Genomic DNA, 18,383 nt, shown 5'->3' on the forward strand with positions numbered 1-18,383 from the left:
GGTGAATAAATGTATTACAAATAATGCCATGTACTATTACTTTAAGTAGTTTTTTTTTTTTCCAGACTGGGATGAGGGAAAATGGGGAAAAAAGGAGTGGAAGGGATGTTGAAGAGATAAAAAATCCAATGAACGTACGGGACAAAACAGGTCAAGATGAGGCTTTGTGAGGGGTATAGAGAGTTGTAAAGTGATAAAGAATAGGAAAATGAGTTTAAGGTTGGTTAGAATGGGTGAAGAACTGACAGGAGTCCCTTTTTTGTTGTTGTTAATGTTATGCTGACTGACAGCTACCTAACTGCGGGGAGCAGGCTGTCACTCAGCATGATGTCAGCAGTGACACCCCATCGATGGGGGAGCGGGCTGTCACTCAGCATGATGTCACCACTGACGCCCCATCGATGGGGGAGCGGGCTGTCACTCAGCATGATGTCACCACTGATGCCCCATTGATGGGGGAGCGGGCTGTCACTCAGCATGATGTCAGCAGTGACACCCCATTGATGGAGCAGAGAAGATGTTGCTCTGTAAATAAGAGATGAAATAAAGCAGGGGAATCTCCTGCTGAGCCAGCAGAAATCATCCCTGGGCACAACAGGCAGGTAGTTACCAGCTAGCTGCTTGTTACATTTTAGCCCCCTACTCAAAAATAATAAAAGTCCTAGATGACCCCCTTTAGGGGTATTTTAGAATCATAGGTTAGATAATTTATGGTTCTTTTAGTGTCCGACTGCTGGGATGCCAAGCGATCCAGAGAATGGGGCTCTAGATCCTGAGAGCTGTAATATGTAGAGCTCCATGTTGAGTGGAGCAGTGGTGTGCATGCTTGATCTCCACCCCATTTATTGTCCATATGACTGTTAAAAATATTTGAGTGCTGTGCTCAAGTTGTGTCACAAGGAGTTTTGCACAAACTTCACCGACAATCCTGGTGGCGTTGGGCTCTTTTCAGATTGCAAATTCTGATGCTCCGCCCAATGGTTTCTCTGGTGTCTGGTATGTTGGCAGACTCGGGTGTCAACCTGCCGTGTGCATAGGCAGGCTAGAAAGAGTTGCTCTCTGCTGGTCTGCTTGCTCCTTTGATCACATGTTGTGGGGAGGCCTATTTATCCTGGTTGAATCCTTCCACCCATGCCACCTATAATTTGTTCTTTGTTGGTCTGTGAGCTGTGGTGTCCCAGACGTATTGCTTGGTGCGGTTGTCGAGTTTACCCCTGTTGTTTTGTAGCTTTTTTTCCTGTTGTTTGTTTTTCTTTCTAAATCCTAAATCTCCTATTGTCTTAACCTTTGTGTGTGCTGTGTGACAGAGTTTTGGGTTTCCCTTGTCTGTCTTTTTCTGTGGGTTTAATCTCACTCCTGTCCAGCCCTTCTCTGAGGGGGAAAATCAGATCAGGAATGGTCAGGAGCAGGGTCAGGAAGGAGACTTGGGCATCTCCACCAGTTTGAGGGACAGCTTAGGAGCCCTGGTTGTCCGCTATCCTATATTCATCATTACAGGTTTCTCTGACCGCCCCATAGAAAAATAAATGGTTTATACATAACGGCTCTGCAGAACCCCATTTTCGCAATCACTGAGGATTTGAGCAGTCATTAAGTTATAACTTTCAATTCCCTGAATACTTAATGGATGATGTATTACTATCTAAATTTGTTTTTAAATGTGGACATAAATTCCAAGGTTGCATAGAGCAGGGATTTTGCTGGGAAATGAGAGGATTTTGTTTCAGATAAATTGTAATTATGCAAAATACGGTAGTTTGTTTTTCCAAACTGTTGCTCAAACCACAGGTCCACTAGACTGTCCGTCTCACAAAGAGCAGCTGAGAACATTAGAAATCCCAGATGGTATAGCACTATGGGGCTCGTACAATTTGTAACCATCATGTTAAGACGCTCCTTAAAAACACATCTTTTTAGGCTGGGGCCACACGGGGACTACTTGCATGACACTCGGCTCGTGCTGGCAGTACAGCAGAGCCGAGTGTCATGCGTGTGTCCTTGCTACTGAGGTCCGTTCGTGCGATTGGACCTCAGCTGCGGGGGGCGGGCCGGCACTCAGGAGGGGAGGGAGGGATTTCTCTCCCTCTCTCCTCCGTAGCCGGCTATTGCCATTCTCTCACTGCACTCGCGGTACACCGATGTACCGCGAGTGCAGTGCGATTTTTCTCTCGCCCCATTCACTTGAATGGGTGCGAGAGAGAGTCTCGGCTTACAATCGCAGCATGCTGCGATTGTTTTCTCAGTCCGATTAGGGCTGAGAAAATAATCGCTCATGTGTGCTGACACACAGGCTAGAATTGGTCCGAGGGGAATGCGATGTTTTATCGCACTCCACTCGCACTGTTTTTCTCGCCGTGTGGCTTAGGCCTTAGGGTGGCCTATCACCCTCCCTAATAAAAGTCAATTCATACATATCTCCTCCATTATTTACTAGAACATTAATTCTCCACTGTTTACAAAGCATTAGAAAGATTGTCTGGTGACTGGCTCATGCAGCCTTTATCTATCCCCCCATTTTTTGGAGATGTCTGGACCATTGCTGTAAATAAGCCCCTGTAGCTTGTCACCCCCACCTCACCCCATTGTAGATTGTAAGCTCTTACGAGCAGGGTTGTCTTTATTTTTGTTTTAATTATTGTAACTGTTACTTATGTATGTTCGTTTATGAACCTCTGAATTGTAAAGTGCTGTGGAATATGTTGGCGCTATACAAATAAAGATTATTTTTTTTTTATTATTATTATTATTATTTTCATGTCTGCAAAGTGTAAGTAATGTTCTGGAAGAAGTAACTGTCTGTCATTGCCCAAATGTCGGGAGGTATAGTATAGACGTTAGGGCTAATGTCACGCTATTCTCATAGATGTTGTCTTGTTTTTCAGAGCGCTCAACTGACTGAAATGGTCACCAGTCTGATCACTGCCATCCCCATTAGTCTGTCTCCTACTAGCCCTGTTAAACCCTTTACAAATGGGAAGATTGCTGCCAGAGTTCCTCATGGGTAAGGCTTAGTGATTGTGCAGATAAGCGGAGCACCTTCTATTTGTGAAAAAAAACCAACTCCATAAGCAAATATTTTAAAGGGGCAGTAACCATTGCGAACAGTCCTGTTTGAGTCATGATTCAAAGATCTTCTTTCTTTTAGAGCATCAAGGCTGCAGAAGACTGGAGCGACCACCAGGAATGGATTCTGCAGGCAGCAGCTCATCAAAAATAGGAAGCGGATTTGCATCAAAGCCGCCTCAACCCTTAGGAGCAGCTCTGCCCGCACCAGACCTCTGCTAGTATTTCACAAGCGGAACCTATACAGAATGTTTCCAGGCTGCATGCCTATACATTTGGTGAGGCTTGTAAGAAGTGATGTATTCTCGGAATGCATTCCCTCTTCCAGCAATCTTACGCTGTCTTTACAAGCTGAACCTTCTGCCATTGTGCACACCAAACTTTCTAAGCATACAGTGGAACTTTGGTTTATGAGAACAATCCGTTCTGGGAGTGTGCTTGTAAACCAAGGTACTAGTCTAGCAAAGCAAGATTTCCCATAGGAAATCATTGGAATGCAGACAATTCGTTCCACAACTTGTTTAATGTCCCATCCTGGCCCCCTATTGTGCCATTCCACATATGCACAGACACGCGCACACACACATTATGCTCACCTTACCTTTTGTTCCATTGCCGGACTCCTGGTTCTTGTAAGAATAAAATCAAATAATTTTATTGAGAACATTTATTTTTTTAAAAAACATTATATGAATATATAGAACAATACAGGGGATGTCTGCCAAAAAACAACCAATCCAATCACTGCTTCACTTTGCGTATGTGTGTAACACAGATGAACCACTGATATTCACTTATAAATGTGCAAAAAAAGGGGAATTAAATAACATGCTCCACGCAAGAAAATCTCCCATAATGTATTGCACTATCCCAGAGAAGGTTATTGCACAGCCCCAGGAAACATGAACAACAGTTGTTTAATAAACCTCAGAATGACAATAAATAAATTAATATTGCACTCTCCCATCAATACAGCAAAAATTCACAAACCAGTGCATATTATAGAGCTAATTTCAGATGTAACTTCCTTATGCACAGAAATTATAAGGATTATAGTTCACTTGCCCGCATAAACAAAGATAAGAATGCCCAAAGGGGATATATAAATAAGAGGGTAGTGATAACACAATTTCATAAAGAAATAATCCTGTCCAAAAAAGAAGTACTAAGTAGAAAAGTACATAGAAAAAATACCAGCCAAAGATAAATGCAGAAGGGAGAGCAGGATACACAAGCAGTCAATATAGAACAGATGCCTGACTGCCATATGCCATACTGGAAGCGGATGGAAAGGACAAATACCCTGACGGCCGTTTCGCCTAGGGCTTCTTCCCTCACGTGGAGCATGTTATTTAATTCCCCTTTTTTTGCACATTTATAAGTGAATATCAGTGGTTCATCTGTGTTACACACATACGTAAAGTGAAGCAGTGATTGGATTGGTTGTTTTTTGGCAGACATCCCCTGTATTGTTCTATATATTCATATAATGTTTTTTAAAAAGTTTTTTTTTAAAAAATAATGTTCTCAATAAAATTATTTGATTTTATTCTTGCTATTTACTCTAGTTATTTCATTGTTTTTTCTGGATTCTAGAGTTAGCACTACTGTGATTGGGCCAATAATTTGGTGTTCCTGGTTCTTGTAGTTCGCCGGTACAGGATGTGTATCGGATAACCATCGTGACCAATGCCGGAGCTTCCGCTGCCAGCACGCTGACGTCAAAGGCATGAGCCACTTGCCTCTGATTGGTCAGCGCTCCGCTTTTGAGTAGCGGCTGGCATGGGAAGTTCCTCCATCGTTGCGATGGTTACCCGATACACATCCTGTACCGGCGGACTACAAGAACCAGGAGGCGAGGGAACAGAAGGTAAGGTGAGCATAATATGTGTGTGCACGTGTGTTTGTGTGTGTTTGTGCGGACTGAATGAGCGGGTCAGAACGAGGTGAAAGTACGGAACCGAAAGTGTGTGCGGTGAGTATTTGCTCGTACAGCAAAGCTTGCTCGTAAACTGAGTTACACATTTACAGCAAGCTTTGCTCATATAGTGAAATACTCGCACACCAAGTTACTCGTAAACCGAGGTTCCACTGTAGTTTGATAAAAGTTTTCAGATTTGCCTCTTATAGAATCCAGCTGAAACCCCATTTTTCTCTTATTTTGTATCTTATTTTGTCAAAACCAGATGCGATTTTAATGTGGTTTTGGTGCAGTATTCGATGCAGTTTTTTGGGGCCATCAAGAAAGTCAATGAATTGAAGTCAATGGGTGAAAAAACACTACTAAACCTGACCAATAATTGACATGCTGCAGATTTTTTTTTTTTTTTGCATCAAAATCTGCACCAAAACCGTGCTGGGAAAAAAAACCGCACTGTGTGTACAGCAAATCTAAAATCCCATGGACTTCGCTGGCTTTGGACGAGGCATGCAGATTTTGATGCAGATTTCAATAAAACCATAAAAAAAAAAAACCGCAGCGTGTGTACGGGGCCTTAGAGGAATGATCTGCTTGATAAAATTATTTTGAGATTTATTAATCCTATAAATAGATGAAACCTCTTAATATACTTTTATAGCCAAATGTCCACCCTTCTCCGTCCTGGGTCCTGTGATGCTACGAGACTTGTTTTGTATGTGAGTGGGGCAGCTGACTGCTTATTTTATAAGGAAAGTAAGCCCCCCAACTATCTCTGTCAACCATGACAGAGAAGGGTGTTGGATATTGATTGATTGAGCTTATCCGCCTGCTCTCTTTACACAATGGAGTGATAACGTGCCGTCACCGAAAACACTTGAGGAAGTAAAGCTGCTGGGGCGAAGACTGAGGCTGCGTGGACATTAAAAATAAAACATATATACAGTAATAAATTATATTACCTTTATACATATATGTTTCAAAAAATGTATAATGGCAGCCTTTGTGCTTTATATTTTTTTGTGGTAAAACCAATGAGAAACCTCTTACGTTCAGTATTATCCAAACATTGAAGTTCGTTGCAGAAAAAATGCTGCAAAGTAAGAATGCTTTCAAAAATAGAAGTGTCAATAGTTTATTTTTATCAATTAACAAAATGCAAATTCAATGTATGAAAAGGAAATTTATATGTGATCGCCCTTTGCTTTCAAATCAGCATCTTCTAGGTACACACACAACGTGCAGGCAGGCTCCATGATGTTAAGATCAGGGTCTTATCATCACTTCTATGACTCCTTATTCTTCTTTACACTGAAGTTCTGTTCTGATGGCACAGATGAACATTTTCCAATTTCAAATGAAAGTAAACATGATGTGTCTTTCATCTTCTGCACTGTTTCCTTGGATGACCACTTCATCTACTGTCCTTAAACATCTCCTATTTCTTGATGCTTTTTCAGCCGCACATCTGGATACACCAGTTTGGTTTAAAATCTCTGCCTGGGAGAGACCCTGTGAATGCAGTATAACTACCCGGATCCTTGTTGTTAGGGTACACTCACACGAGTGTTGAAATCGGATGAGTGCAATGCGAGAAAATCCCTCATTGCACTCTGACCAATACTAGTCAATGAGGGAGAGCAGTTGGTCAGCTTTTTATCATACAGATTCTGGATGCGAGAAAAGTAGCAGCATGCTGCAATTTTCTGCTAGAGCCGTATCTCTCGCACCCATTCAAGTGAATGGGTGCGAGAGATACATCCGACTGCACTCGGATGTTATCCCAGTGCAGTGCGATATACGCACAGGCTGACAATGGAGGAGATGGGGGGGGGGGGATTAACCCTTCCCTCTCCTCTGCAGCGCCCACCCTCAGCTTTACAGTTGTGACCCAATTGCAAGATCGGGTCACAGTCGCATGACACTCGGCTCATGCTCGCAGCAGAGCCTGAGCCGGGGGTCATTAGCATATCACATCCATTGCTATCACATCAGATGCCATATGCTAGTGTGAGTCCAGCCTTAGGACTCATGCGCACGTTGCGTATTAGCATGCATTTATGCTGCGTATTGCACTTCAGCGTAAATGCATGCATCCTGCTTCCCCTGCACAATCTATGAAGATTGTGCTTGAGATGTGCGCACATTTCTTTTATGAATGCAGCGATTTGGGTGCTAAAATTTTGTCCAAAATCCGTGCGTTCATAAAATTAGCATGTTTCTGCGTTCTGGATGCAGCTCCCACTCTGTCTATGGTGGGGGCAGCAGCCATAGCGCATGAAATCAGCTTTTTTTTAACAAAAATACTGCATTCATTCTGCAGCGATTTGAAGCGCACATGTGCTGTCAAATCGCTGCAGAATAATCAGCAGTTACGTGCGCATGAGCCATAAACCTCATTCTAGCCATGGTGTATGACCTGTGACATGAAGTTATTTTCCAAAACCTCACCTTCGCAGAGGATTTTTGGTTTTCCTCACCCAGCCCAGTTTTAAGCCTCCCACCCAACTGTTTCAGCTAATGACTGTAATTCAACCTACATATGAAAATGATGATCATTATCACCTGTTTGGTATAATTGTGTGTGCATATAACTGACTAATCCTACAGAATCCCTCATGTTCAGCATGTCCATCCATTGTTGGTGCATTCATGATGATTTAAAGACAAAGGGAGGTCACACCAAATACTGATTTGACTTTTCTTTTGTTCATTCACTTTGCATTTCATTTGATAAAAATCACACTTTATTTTTGAAAGCTTTCTTTCATCCACACCTTCTAAACTATTGCACTATACATTAAGAAGGCTTTAGGTTATAATAATTATGATGTAGTTTCTTTGTTCCTGTTTTCCTACATTCACATGGCTTATATTATTACTGTAGGCTCAAAAACCAGTATATGTAAGTAACCAGCTATGGCCACCTGTGGACTCCGGCTCTACCTGGCTCAGTAGTAACAAGCCTCAGAAATCTGTGCTGGTACAACGAGATGTCTGTGAGGTAGACCCAGGCTTCCACCCCGTCTTGTCACTACCTTCTGGTAAGCTCCGATATGGACTCCATCTCCAGTGCCATGTGCTTTGTCCATTTTCCCCTGCCTGACGCTGATTTCTCGTCTAGACCTCCCAATACGGCTGCACCTTGAGGGTTTGCTGAAATGCAAGAGTAATAATAAGGAGTCATTGAACAGCAGATTGTTCAGTCCTCACGATGATGATGATGATAACGATGATGAGGATGATGATGAAAGGCTTCCTCATGGTATGCCTATAGATTTAGGTCTACATCTGGATTGTTTCTCACAATGTTTGTTTTCAGCCATACTATATATTATTTGCAGTAAAATCATTCCTTGCTCTTTGGGGTTCCCCCACTCCATTTAAAATTTTATATAGATAGTGGTCAGTGTGCTGTTTTCTGTTATAGACATTTAAATAGAATCTGTCACCAGATTCTTGCCCCCTAATCTGAGAGCAGTATAACATAGGGGCAGAGACCCTGATTCCAGCAGTGTGTCACTTACTGGGTTGCTTAGTGTAGTTTTGATAATCTACTGCTGATCAATCAGTAATTTTATCATTAGAGGACTATGTGGCATGTTGCAGGTAGTCCAGCATATTCATGAGCTCTGTATAACTGTTCGGCTATGTGCCCACGGGACAACATACCCGTGGATTTTCCCGCTGAAAACCTTTGGATTTATTTGGATTTTCTAGATAAATTCGCAGATTCTAGCAAGTATAGACACTCCCCATGATATCCTATGGGATTTGGGGAATGCTGCATCAATGCTGCAGTATGTGCGGCTGCAGAATATGCTGCGGATGTCCTGCAGCCGCACATAACTGCATGGCAATTATTCATGCGGAAATATCTGAGGAATTCCTGCTCCTCCACTATGGAGATAGAGGCCGGGACTTCCGCAGGTATTTCCGCACTTGTCTCGCATGTTTACCGCAACAAAAATGCACGAATCCCGCAGCAATGGAAAGCTGCGGATTCTGTGGAGCATCTGCGGACAAACCCTTCGGAAAAGTCCGCGGGTACATTGCCCTGTGGGCACATGGCCTTAGATCTGCAGCAGAGGAAACATTGATTTTATCAAAATGACAGCAAACCATTCAGTAAGGGACACATCGCTGGAATCAGGGTCTCTACCCCTACATTATGCTGCTCTCAGATGGGGGAGCAAAAACCTGCTGGCACATTCTCTTACAATGAACTCCATAATAACACAGTATCCATCACTCCCCCTCACTGCCCTCTGCCCTGGAGTGACGGGTCACTCCCTGTGTGTATGCCCATGTATTGGGAGAGACCTGTCACTCCAGGGCAGTGGGCGGGGAGAAGTCCTGACCGACGGGTCTATTGTGCGTTTCGGTCACTGGCGGCCATTAAACTGTGTTTCTCATTGCAGGGCTTCAGAGTAAAAGGTACCTGGCTGATATCATACAGCGAGTATCTGATACATGCTGCCCACGGATCAGGAAGCATTTACCAGCTGCCACGTTCATTTTCACCTCTTTTGTGTCATATACATCCCAGATGTTAAGGAGAACCTGTCACCGTGAAGAGGCCGTCCACTCTGCAGACGCCATATTATAAGGCAGGGGCAGATGATATATAATTTTGTGAGAAAAGAGTCAGTATAAAAGATATTTGGATCATTTCATCCTCTGCACTTTTGAGGATTTGCGGTCCAGTGGGCGGTCTTATCAGTGATTGACAGCTGTCTCTGTGTACACACTTACACAATGAAAGCTGTCATCACTGAACCACAAATCCCAGAATGGGCAGAGGTGTAAAAAGCACAGGATATTCTGACTCTTTTCTCACAAAACTGTCATCTGCTCTGCTCCCCCTGCGCTATAACATGGTGCCTGCAGATTAGACGCCATTTTTCTGATGACCGTTATCAACATGTCATGATTGCAGATTTTATGATCAGTCGAGTAATCATCATTCAGATAAATTGTGCCTGTCATCCTGCTAGAAAGGACAGCTGTGAGGCGCATCACCCAAAGTTTCTTCTCCCAAGTCCTTATCTTGGGAGAAGCAACTCCTTATTCCTCCGGAATCCTTATCCGTTGTCACATAGTTAAGAACTGAATATGTCAGCTGAAATAGTTCCACCCCAGACAAACCTCTGCCACTAGAGGTCTTCCATCTGATATGTTCCCTGCTGTCTGTGGTCAAGTGTAATCCATCACTAACCACTTAGAGAAACCTCAATATAGGATGATAGGAAGTGGGGTGGGTCTGAGTCTACTATCCTGTCTGTCAAATCACATACAGGTAGAACAGTAGGGTGGGCCTTCAGTTCAGAGCTGATAAACTATTGGACAATTACATGAGTTCTGGGAACGGAAAGTAATTCCTGCACCTATAGTGCTGGCAGAATGATGATGAATGGGACTGTCTAGAGAAAAAGATGTGATGGAATTGTGCTCTGTAACATGAGACTGTCACCAAAAGCATTTTGGGCTTGTTGTGGGGAATGAGGTACTAGGACCAGGGTTTGTAGTAAAGGATAGGTATACCTTAATATGTGCACTACAAACAATTGTTATGTGATATCAGATCAAATGAGATTTATTAGTGTTTGTATGTGTTTTTTCCCTAGTACCTGCCAAATGGAGGAAGAGGTGTATACCGAGCACTGGGCCGCCATTACTATTTGAATCGCCTAATCGAGAAGAAAGACTTGGAAACGTGACCGAAGCCGGTAAACAGCAGTGACATCATTTGTACTCAAAAAGCAAAATCGTCTTATTTGGTGCTGTTGGCTATATTTTTAAGAATTTTGCACCAGGAGGTGATTTGGCAGATACCTATCACTTCTGAAGGTGTATTCAGAAGACTTATTTGTATAGTGAATTATTAGAAGAGCTGAACACGCATTATAGAAGGAAGAAATCACAAGTCAAAATCTGCTTAAAGGGAGTCTGACAGCAAAAATTATTTCTAAGCTCAGCACATCGGAATGTGGCACTGAGAAGAATCATATTAGTAGTGTCCAGATACATTGTATAGTTACCCAGAAAACGAGCTTTTTATCTGATATGCTAATTAGCTGATCTGTGCATTGTGGGCGGTCCAATGCACTTAATCTTAGTTCTAATACTCAAACTCCTCCCACTTTCACTGATTGACACCTGCAGGTGAACCAGAGCTATCGGGCCTGAAATCCTGCTCAGTATCCGAAGTCCATATTATAGTAGTCTTCCACTGACAGAGTTATGTCTACTTGATCCGTGTAATCTGCTGGATATCTAGGGGGACATTTTTTTTTTTTTTCCTTATTGCATAGGAAGGGGGTTCAGACATTTTTAGGATTCTTTTTTGGGTGGGGGACAATAAGTGTATAATATCTATCATGTGAATATTGTGGTGCAGCTGCGTTCCCCCTTCTGTTTTTCTTCATATTGCAATTTGTTACATCCTCTCGTATATTGTCTAGTGTTTAGCACACAGTCTTCTTTTATATTAACCCTATCATGAGACCCTATACTCTGTGCAGTATTAGGCCCCCTTCATACGTCAGTGATTCTGGTACGTATGATGTCCATTTTTATACATTTCGTATACACGGACATATGCAGTCCCATTAAAGTCAATGGGTCTGCGCACACGTTCGTTTTTTTTTCACTGACCGTGTTTCCATGTGGAACATACGTGTGTCCATGTGCTCCTCAGGGCCACATGTCCATTTTTCTCTGGCAGCATGGGTGTCACACGGCCAGCACACTGATGTGATCCGTGTGACACGTACCGGAGAAAACACGTGTCTGTGACATAAAATGATTTTGTACTCGCCTGTATCCAATGCTGCTGTCTTTGGCGCTGCTGTCACTTGCTTCCAGGCCCGCTCATTAAGCTTCTGAGTATTCACTGCACCGCAGACCCAGAAGCAGCAGTGCCGGAGACAGCAGCATCGGGGACAGGCGAGTAAAAAGTTCCCGATCTCCACGTGCTATCATGGATCCATAATAGCACACAAAGAACACATGTGGGCCAAAATCACAGCACGCGGAGGGCCATACACACCTTCAATATGGACCGTGAAAAACGTACGTTTTTATCACAGACATGTGAAAGGGGCCTTATATGGAATCCAATACATGTAGGATGTGTAATTTCTATATAATATTATGGGATATGAACTTTTGGGACAAAAGATACTTCTAATTGAGTGACTATTGTAAAATTCTTTATCTGCCACATTATATATAGGGTTGGACTTACACATTATGATTCTTACCTGCTATCTCGCCATATTGCAGCACGAAGAAGGAAAAGCCATGGAAATAGGGAATAGGATGGATAGACATGTTACTGATCTGCAAATGATTACAAAATAAAAACACTTTCTTTGTCGCTCTATTGGGAGACCCAGACAATTGGGTGTATAGGCTATGCCTCCGGAGGCAGCACAAAGTATTACACTCAAAAGTGTTAAGCCCCTCCCCTTCTGCCTATACACCCCCCGTGCTCCCACGGGCTCCTCAGTTTTTTGCTTTGTGCGAAGGAGGCAGACATGCACAGCACAGCTCCACAGATTGGTCAGCAGCAGCTGCTGACCAGGTCGGATGGAAGAAAAGTGGGCCCATATAGGGCCCCCAGCATGCTCCCTTCTCACCCCACTCTTGTCGGCAGTGTAGTTAAGGTTGAGGTATCCATTGCGGGTACGGAGGCTGGAGCCCACATGCTGCTTTCCTTCCCCATCCCCCTCAGGGCTCTGGGTGAAGTGGGATCTTATCGGTCTCCAGGCACTGAGACCGTGCTTCATCCACAACTCCTGTGGAGACTGCTGGATAGGAGCCGGGTTCCGTTCAGGGACATGGCCCTGCATCTTGAAGGTACTCTGTATCCCTGTAGGGACCGTGCACGGCAACACCTCAGCTTTGCTGGGTGTGCTAGTGCACCGGGGACCGCGGCGCTGACCGGGTCTATATGTGCCATTACACACTCAGCGTCGCTGAGTGTGTTTATATGTAGGGGCTACCATGCTAACCGCCGCTGCCATGTGAAACTGCGGCGCGGCTGGGACTTGTAGTTCGCCGGGGACTTCGGCGTCGGCCGCGCTTTTACGGCGGCGACGCTTATACTCGAGTCCCCGGCTTTCTTGCGGCCTAGCTTCCTTTTTCCCGCCCTCAGCCCTGACAGGCAGGGGGAAGGGCGGGACGCTGCACGGAAGAGAGGGACAAACGAGCAGCATGAGGGCTGGAGCATGCTTTGCATACTCCACTCCCCTCACTGTGCACTGTGTGAGACGCCCACGGATCCCTCCTCTCGTCAGGACGCCGCAGCCATTTCCTGTCAGCTCCTCCGACGCTGCAGAGAGGGATTAACCCTGGGAAACCCAGACACGGTCTCTGGTGGCCTCACAACCGCTTTAGGCGGCTGGTAAGCAGCACCTGGGGTGTTACCCCCATGGTGCTGTAGTGTATTGATACATTCTGTGTTATTACTATATACTTTACACTGTATGAGCACAGTTCATTATGGCTATTTACCCTTTTGTGTTAATCAGGGAAAACAATAGCATGGCCCCACAAAGACAGGGGTGCCAAAAAAACAGGATTATTAGGCTGCCTGCGCCGCTTGTACGACCCAGCTGCCGGCAGGTCCCATTGACCCTCATTGTGTGCAATGTGTGGCCCCTGTGACTCTCTTCTTCAGCCAGAGCATCTGCTAAGAGGGGCCCAGGGGGAGACACCTGTTGACACGGTCCTTAGTGACGGGGATGGAGTTTGCAAAACTCTCTGAGACTATGGCTGAGATACTAGAAGCCTTGCAGTCCAGGCCGGTATTTCAGCAAAGGGACTCTGTTGAATCATTGTTCCCTGGCCCCCCTCAATTGGACCAACAATGTCCTCCCGGGATACATTCCAGGCTGAGGGTTCTGACTTAGACCCCAGCCCCAGACCGACTAAGCGGGCTCGCTTAGAATTTCCCTCGACATCATGTTGTTCAGGGTCTCAGCGGGGGGAATCTCCGGTTGATGATGCGGAGACAGCTGATCAGGATTCTGATCCTGAGGGCGCTCTCAATCGTAATACTCCAGACGGGGACGCCATAATGAACGATCTCATTGCGTCCATCAATCAAATGCTGGATATTTCTCCCTCAGCTCCTCCGGCGGAGGAGTCAGATTATCAGCAGGAGTAATTCCGCTTCAGGTTCCCCAAGCGTACACCGAGTATGTTTCTAGACCATTCTGATTCCAGAGAGGCAGTCCAGAATCACCATGCTGGTCCAGATAAGCGTTTTTTCTTAGCGCCTTAAGGATACACGTTGTCCTTTTCCACCTGACGTGGTTAAAGGTTGGACTCAGTGTCTCAGAGTGGACCCTCCAATCTCACAGACTGGCGGCTAGATCATTACTTGCAGTGGAAGATGGAGCCTCGCTCAAAGATGCCACTGACGGGCAGATGGAGCTCTGGTTGAAATCCATCTATGAAGCTATCGGAGCTTCTTTTGTCCCAGCATTCGCAGCCGTATGGGCGCTACCAGCTATCTCAGAAGGTCAAGCGCAAATTGAAGCAGCCACATGCACGGCCGCGCCACAAGTGGCATCCATTACCTCCCAAACTTCGGCAACGCTATTAGTGCTGTCCTGGACTCTGCGAGCTGTACGGCGGTTGCGGCCGCCAATTCGGTGGTACTCCGCAGGGCCTTATGGCTACGGGAATGGAAGGCAGATTCTGCTTCCAAAAAAGCGCTTAACCAGTTTGCCAATTTGTGGCGACAGGTTGTTTGGCGAGCGTCTGGATGAAGTCATCAAACAATCCAAGGGAAAGGATACATCCTTACCCCAGTCCCACCCAAACATATCCCAACAGAGGAGAGGGCAGTCGAGGTTTCGCTCCTCTCGGGGCGCGGGCAGGTCCCAATTCTCCTCGTCCACAAGGTCTCAGAAAGACAAAGGAGCTCTGATGCATGGCGGTCTAAGTCACGTCCTAAACAGACCACCGGGGGCGCCGCTAACAAAGCGGCTTCCTCATGACTTTCGGCCTCCGCTAGTAGCATCCTCGGTCGGTGGCAGGCTCTCCCGCTTTTGCGACACCGGGCTGCCACAAATAAAAGACCGCTGGGTGAGAGTTATTCTGTCTCACGGTTACGAGATAGAGTTTACCTCTCGTCCCCCGACTCGATTCTTCAGGTCATCCCCGCCTCCCGAGCGAGCCGAGGCTCCTCTGCAGGCGCGGCGCACTCTGACGGCTGAAGGAGTGGTGATCCCTGTTCCTCTTCAGCAACAGAGCCACGGTTTTTACTCCCAACTTGTTGGTGGTCTCAAAGAAGGACGGGTCTTTCCGCCCGGTCCTGGACCTGAAACTGCTCAACAGACGGGTAAAAACCAGGCGGTTCCGGATGGAATCCCTCCGCTCCGTCATCGCCTCAATGTCCCAAGGAGATTTCCTTGCATCAATCGATATCAAAAATGCTTATCCCCATGTACCGATTGCTCCAGAGCACCAGCGCTTCTTGCGCTTCGCCATAGGACACGCATACCTGCAATTCGTGGCACTGCCGTTCGGCCTGGCAACAGCCCCACGGGTTTTTACCAAGGTTATGGCTACTGTAGTAGCGCTTCTACACTCCCTGGGTCACTCGGTGATCCAGTATTTGGACGATCTGCTGATCAAGGCACCCTCTATAGAGGCATGCCAACGCAGCCTTGACGCTACCCTGGAGACTCTCCAGGGTTTCGGGTGGATCATCAATTTTCCAAAGTCCAATCTGACACCGCCCCAATCGCTGACATATCTTGGCACGAAGTTTCATACTCTCAGCGATAGTGAAGCTTCCGCTGATCAAACAGCAGTCACTACGGAAAGGGGTACAATCTCTCCTTCAAGGCCAGTCACACCCCGTGAGGCGCCTCACGCACTTCCTGGGGAAGATGGTGACCGCAATGGAGGCAGTCCCTTTCGCGCAATTTCACCTGCGTCCCCTTCAATGGGACATCCTATGCAAATGGGACAGGAAGCCGACGTCCCTCGTCAGGATCGTCTCCCTCTCTCAGACGACCAAAGCTTCCCTTCGGTGGTGGCTTATTCCCACTTCATTAGCGAAGGGGAAATCTTTCCTACCCCCATCCTGGGAAGTAGTCACGACGGACGCGAGTCTGTCAGGGTGGGGAGCGGTTTTTCTCCACCACAGGGCTTAGGGTACGTGGACCCAGCAAGAGTCCTCGCTTCAGATCAATTTTCTGGAAATACGGGCAGGGTATCTTGCCCTGAAAGCTTTCCAGCAGTGGCTGGAAGGCAAGCAGATCAGAATTCAGTCGGACAATTCCACAGTGGTGGCATACATCAACCACCAAGGCGGCACACGCAGTCGGCAAGCCTCCCAGGAAGTCCGGCGGATTTTGATGTGGGTGGAAGCCACGGCCTCCACCATCTCTGCAGTTCACATTCCAAGCGTGGAAAACTGGGAAGCGGATTATCTCAGTCGCCAGGGCATGGACACAGGGGAATGGTCCCTTCACCCGGGCGTGTTTCAGGAGATCTGTTGCCGCTGGGGGGTGCCGGACGTCGACTTCATGGCGTCCCGGCACAATAACAAGGTACCGACGTTCATGGCACGGTCTCAAGATCCCAGAGCTCTGGCGGCAGACGCCTTAGTTCAGGATTGGTCGCAGTTTCAGCTCCCTTATGTGTTCCTCCGCTGGCACTGTTGCCCAGAGTGTTACGCAAGATCAGGGCCGACTACCGCCGCGTCATCCTCGTCGCTCCAGACTGGCCGAGGAGGTCGTGGTACCCGGATCTGTGGCATCTCACGGTCGGCCAACCGTGGGCACTACCAGACCGACCAGACTTGTTATCTCAAGGGCCGTTTTTTCCATCTCAATTCTGTGGCCCTCAACCTGACTGTGTGGCCATTGAGTCCTGGATCCTAGCGTCTTCAGGATTATCTCAAGACGTCATTGCCACTATGAGACAGGCTAGGAAACCAACGTCCGCCAAGATCTACCACAGGACGTGGAAAATTTTCCTGTCGTGGTGCTCTGCTCAGGGTTCTTCTCCCTGGCACTTTGCCTTGCCCATTTTTTCTGTCCTTCCTTCAATCTGGACTGGAAAAGGGTTTGTCGCTCAACTCCCTTAAGGGACAAGTCTCAGCGCTCTCTGTGTTTTTTCCAGAAGCGCCTAGCCAGACTTCCACAGGTACGCACGTTCCTGCAGGGGGTTTGTCACATCGTTCCTTCTTACAAGCTGACGTTAGAACCCTGGATTCTGAACAGGGTGCTGCTGGTTCTTTAGAAATCACCATTCGAGACAATGAGAGATATTTCTCTCTCTCACGCCTTTCGCAGAAAGGGTTTTTTCTAGTAGCAGTCACTTCACTTCGGAGAGTGTCCGAGCTAGCAGCGCTGTCATGCAGAGCCCCTTTCCTGGTTGTTCACCAGGACAAGGTGGTTCTGCGTCCGGTTCCGGACTTTCTCTCTAAGGTGATATCCCCCTTTCATCTCAATCAGGATATCTCCTTACCTTCTTTTTGTCCTCATCCAGTTCACCAATGTGAAAAGGATTTGCACTTGTTAGATCTGGTGAGAGCACTCAGACTCTACATTTCTCGTACGGCGCCCCTGCGCCGCTCGGATGCACTTTTTGTCCTTGTCGCTGGCCAGCGTAAAGGGTCACAGGCTTCCAAATCAACCTTGGCTCGGTGGATCAAGGAGCCAATTCTCGAAGTCCACCGTTCGGCTGGGCTTCCGGTTCCCTCAGGGCTGAAGGCCCATTTTACAGAGCCGTGGGTGCGTCCTGGGCTTTGAGACACCAGGATACGGCTCAGCAGGTGTGTCAGGCGGCTACCTGGTCGAGCCTGCACACTTTCACGAAACACTATCAGTTGCATACCTATGCTTCGGCGGATGCCAGCCTAGGTAGACGAGTCCTTCAGGCGGCGATTGCGCACCTGTAGGAAAAGGCCGTTTTACGGCTCTCTTACGAGGTATTATTTTACCCACCCAGGGATTGCTTTTGGACATCCCAATTGTCTGGGTCTCCCAATAGAGCGACAAAGAAGAAGGGAATTTTGTTTACTTACCGTAAATTCCTTTTCTTCTAGCTCTAATTGGGAGACCCAGCACCCGCCCCTGTTTTTTTTGTGTACACATGTAGTTCATGTTGAATGGTTTCAGTTCTCCGATATTCCTTCGGATCGATGTTACTTTAAACCAGTTTATAATTCTTTTTCCTCCTTCTTGCTTTTGCACCAAAACTGAGGAGCCCGTGGGAGCACGGGGGGTGTATAGGCAGAAGGGGAGGGGCTTAACACTTTTGAGTGTAATACTTTGTGCTGCCTCCGGAGGCATAGCCTATACACCCAATTGTCTGGGTCTCCCAATTAGAGCTAGAAGAAAAGGAATTTACGGTAAGTAAACAAAATTCC

General features: G+C 46.5%; 1 protein-coding gene across 2 annotated transcripts in view; it reads left to right on the top strand.

Moving 5' to 3' along the window:
• Positions 1-18,383, top strand: part of KANSL1L (KAT8 regulatory NSL complex subunit 1 like) — a 110,671-nt gene that overhangs the window by 40,553 nt on the left and 51,735 nt on the right. For both annotated transcript variants that reach the window (XM_075317544.1, XM_075317545.1), the window contains exons 5-9: positions 2,883-3,001; positions 3,146-3,341; positions 7,869-8,025; positions 8,106-8,246; positions 10,609-10,710. In XM_075317544.1, the coding sequence (XP_075173659.1) occupies positions 2,883-3,001; positions 3,146-3,341; positions 7,869-8,025; positions 8,106-8,246; positions 10,609-10,710 (715 nt within the window). The remainder of the gene's footprint in view (positions 1-2,882; positions 3,002-3,145; positions 3,342-7,868; positions 8,026-8,105; positions 8,247-10,608; positions 10,711-18,383) is intronic.

Source organism: Anomaloglossus baeobatrachus, chromosome 7, assembly GCF_048569485.1.
Source record: "Anomaloglossus baeobatrachus isolate aAnoBae1 chromosome 7, aAnoBae1.hap1, whole genome shotgun sequence".
Lineage (NCBI taxonomy): Eukaryota > Metazoa > Chordata > Amphibia > Anura > Aromobatidae > Anomaloglossus > Anomaloglossus baeobatrachus.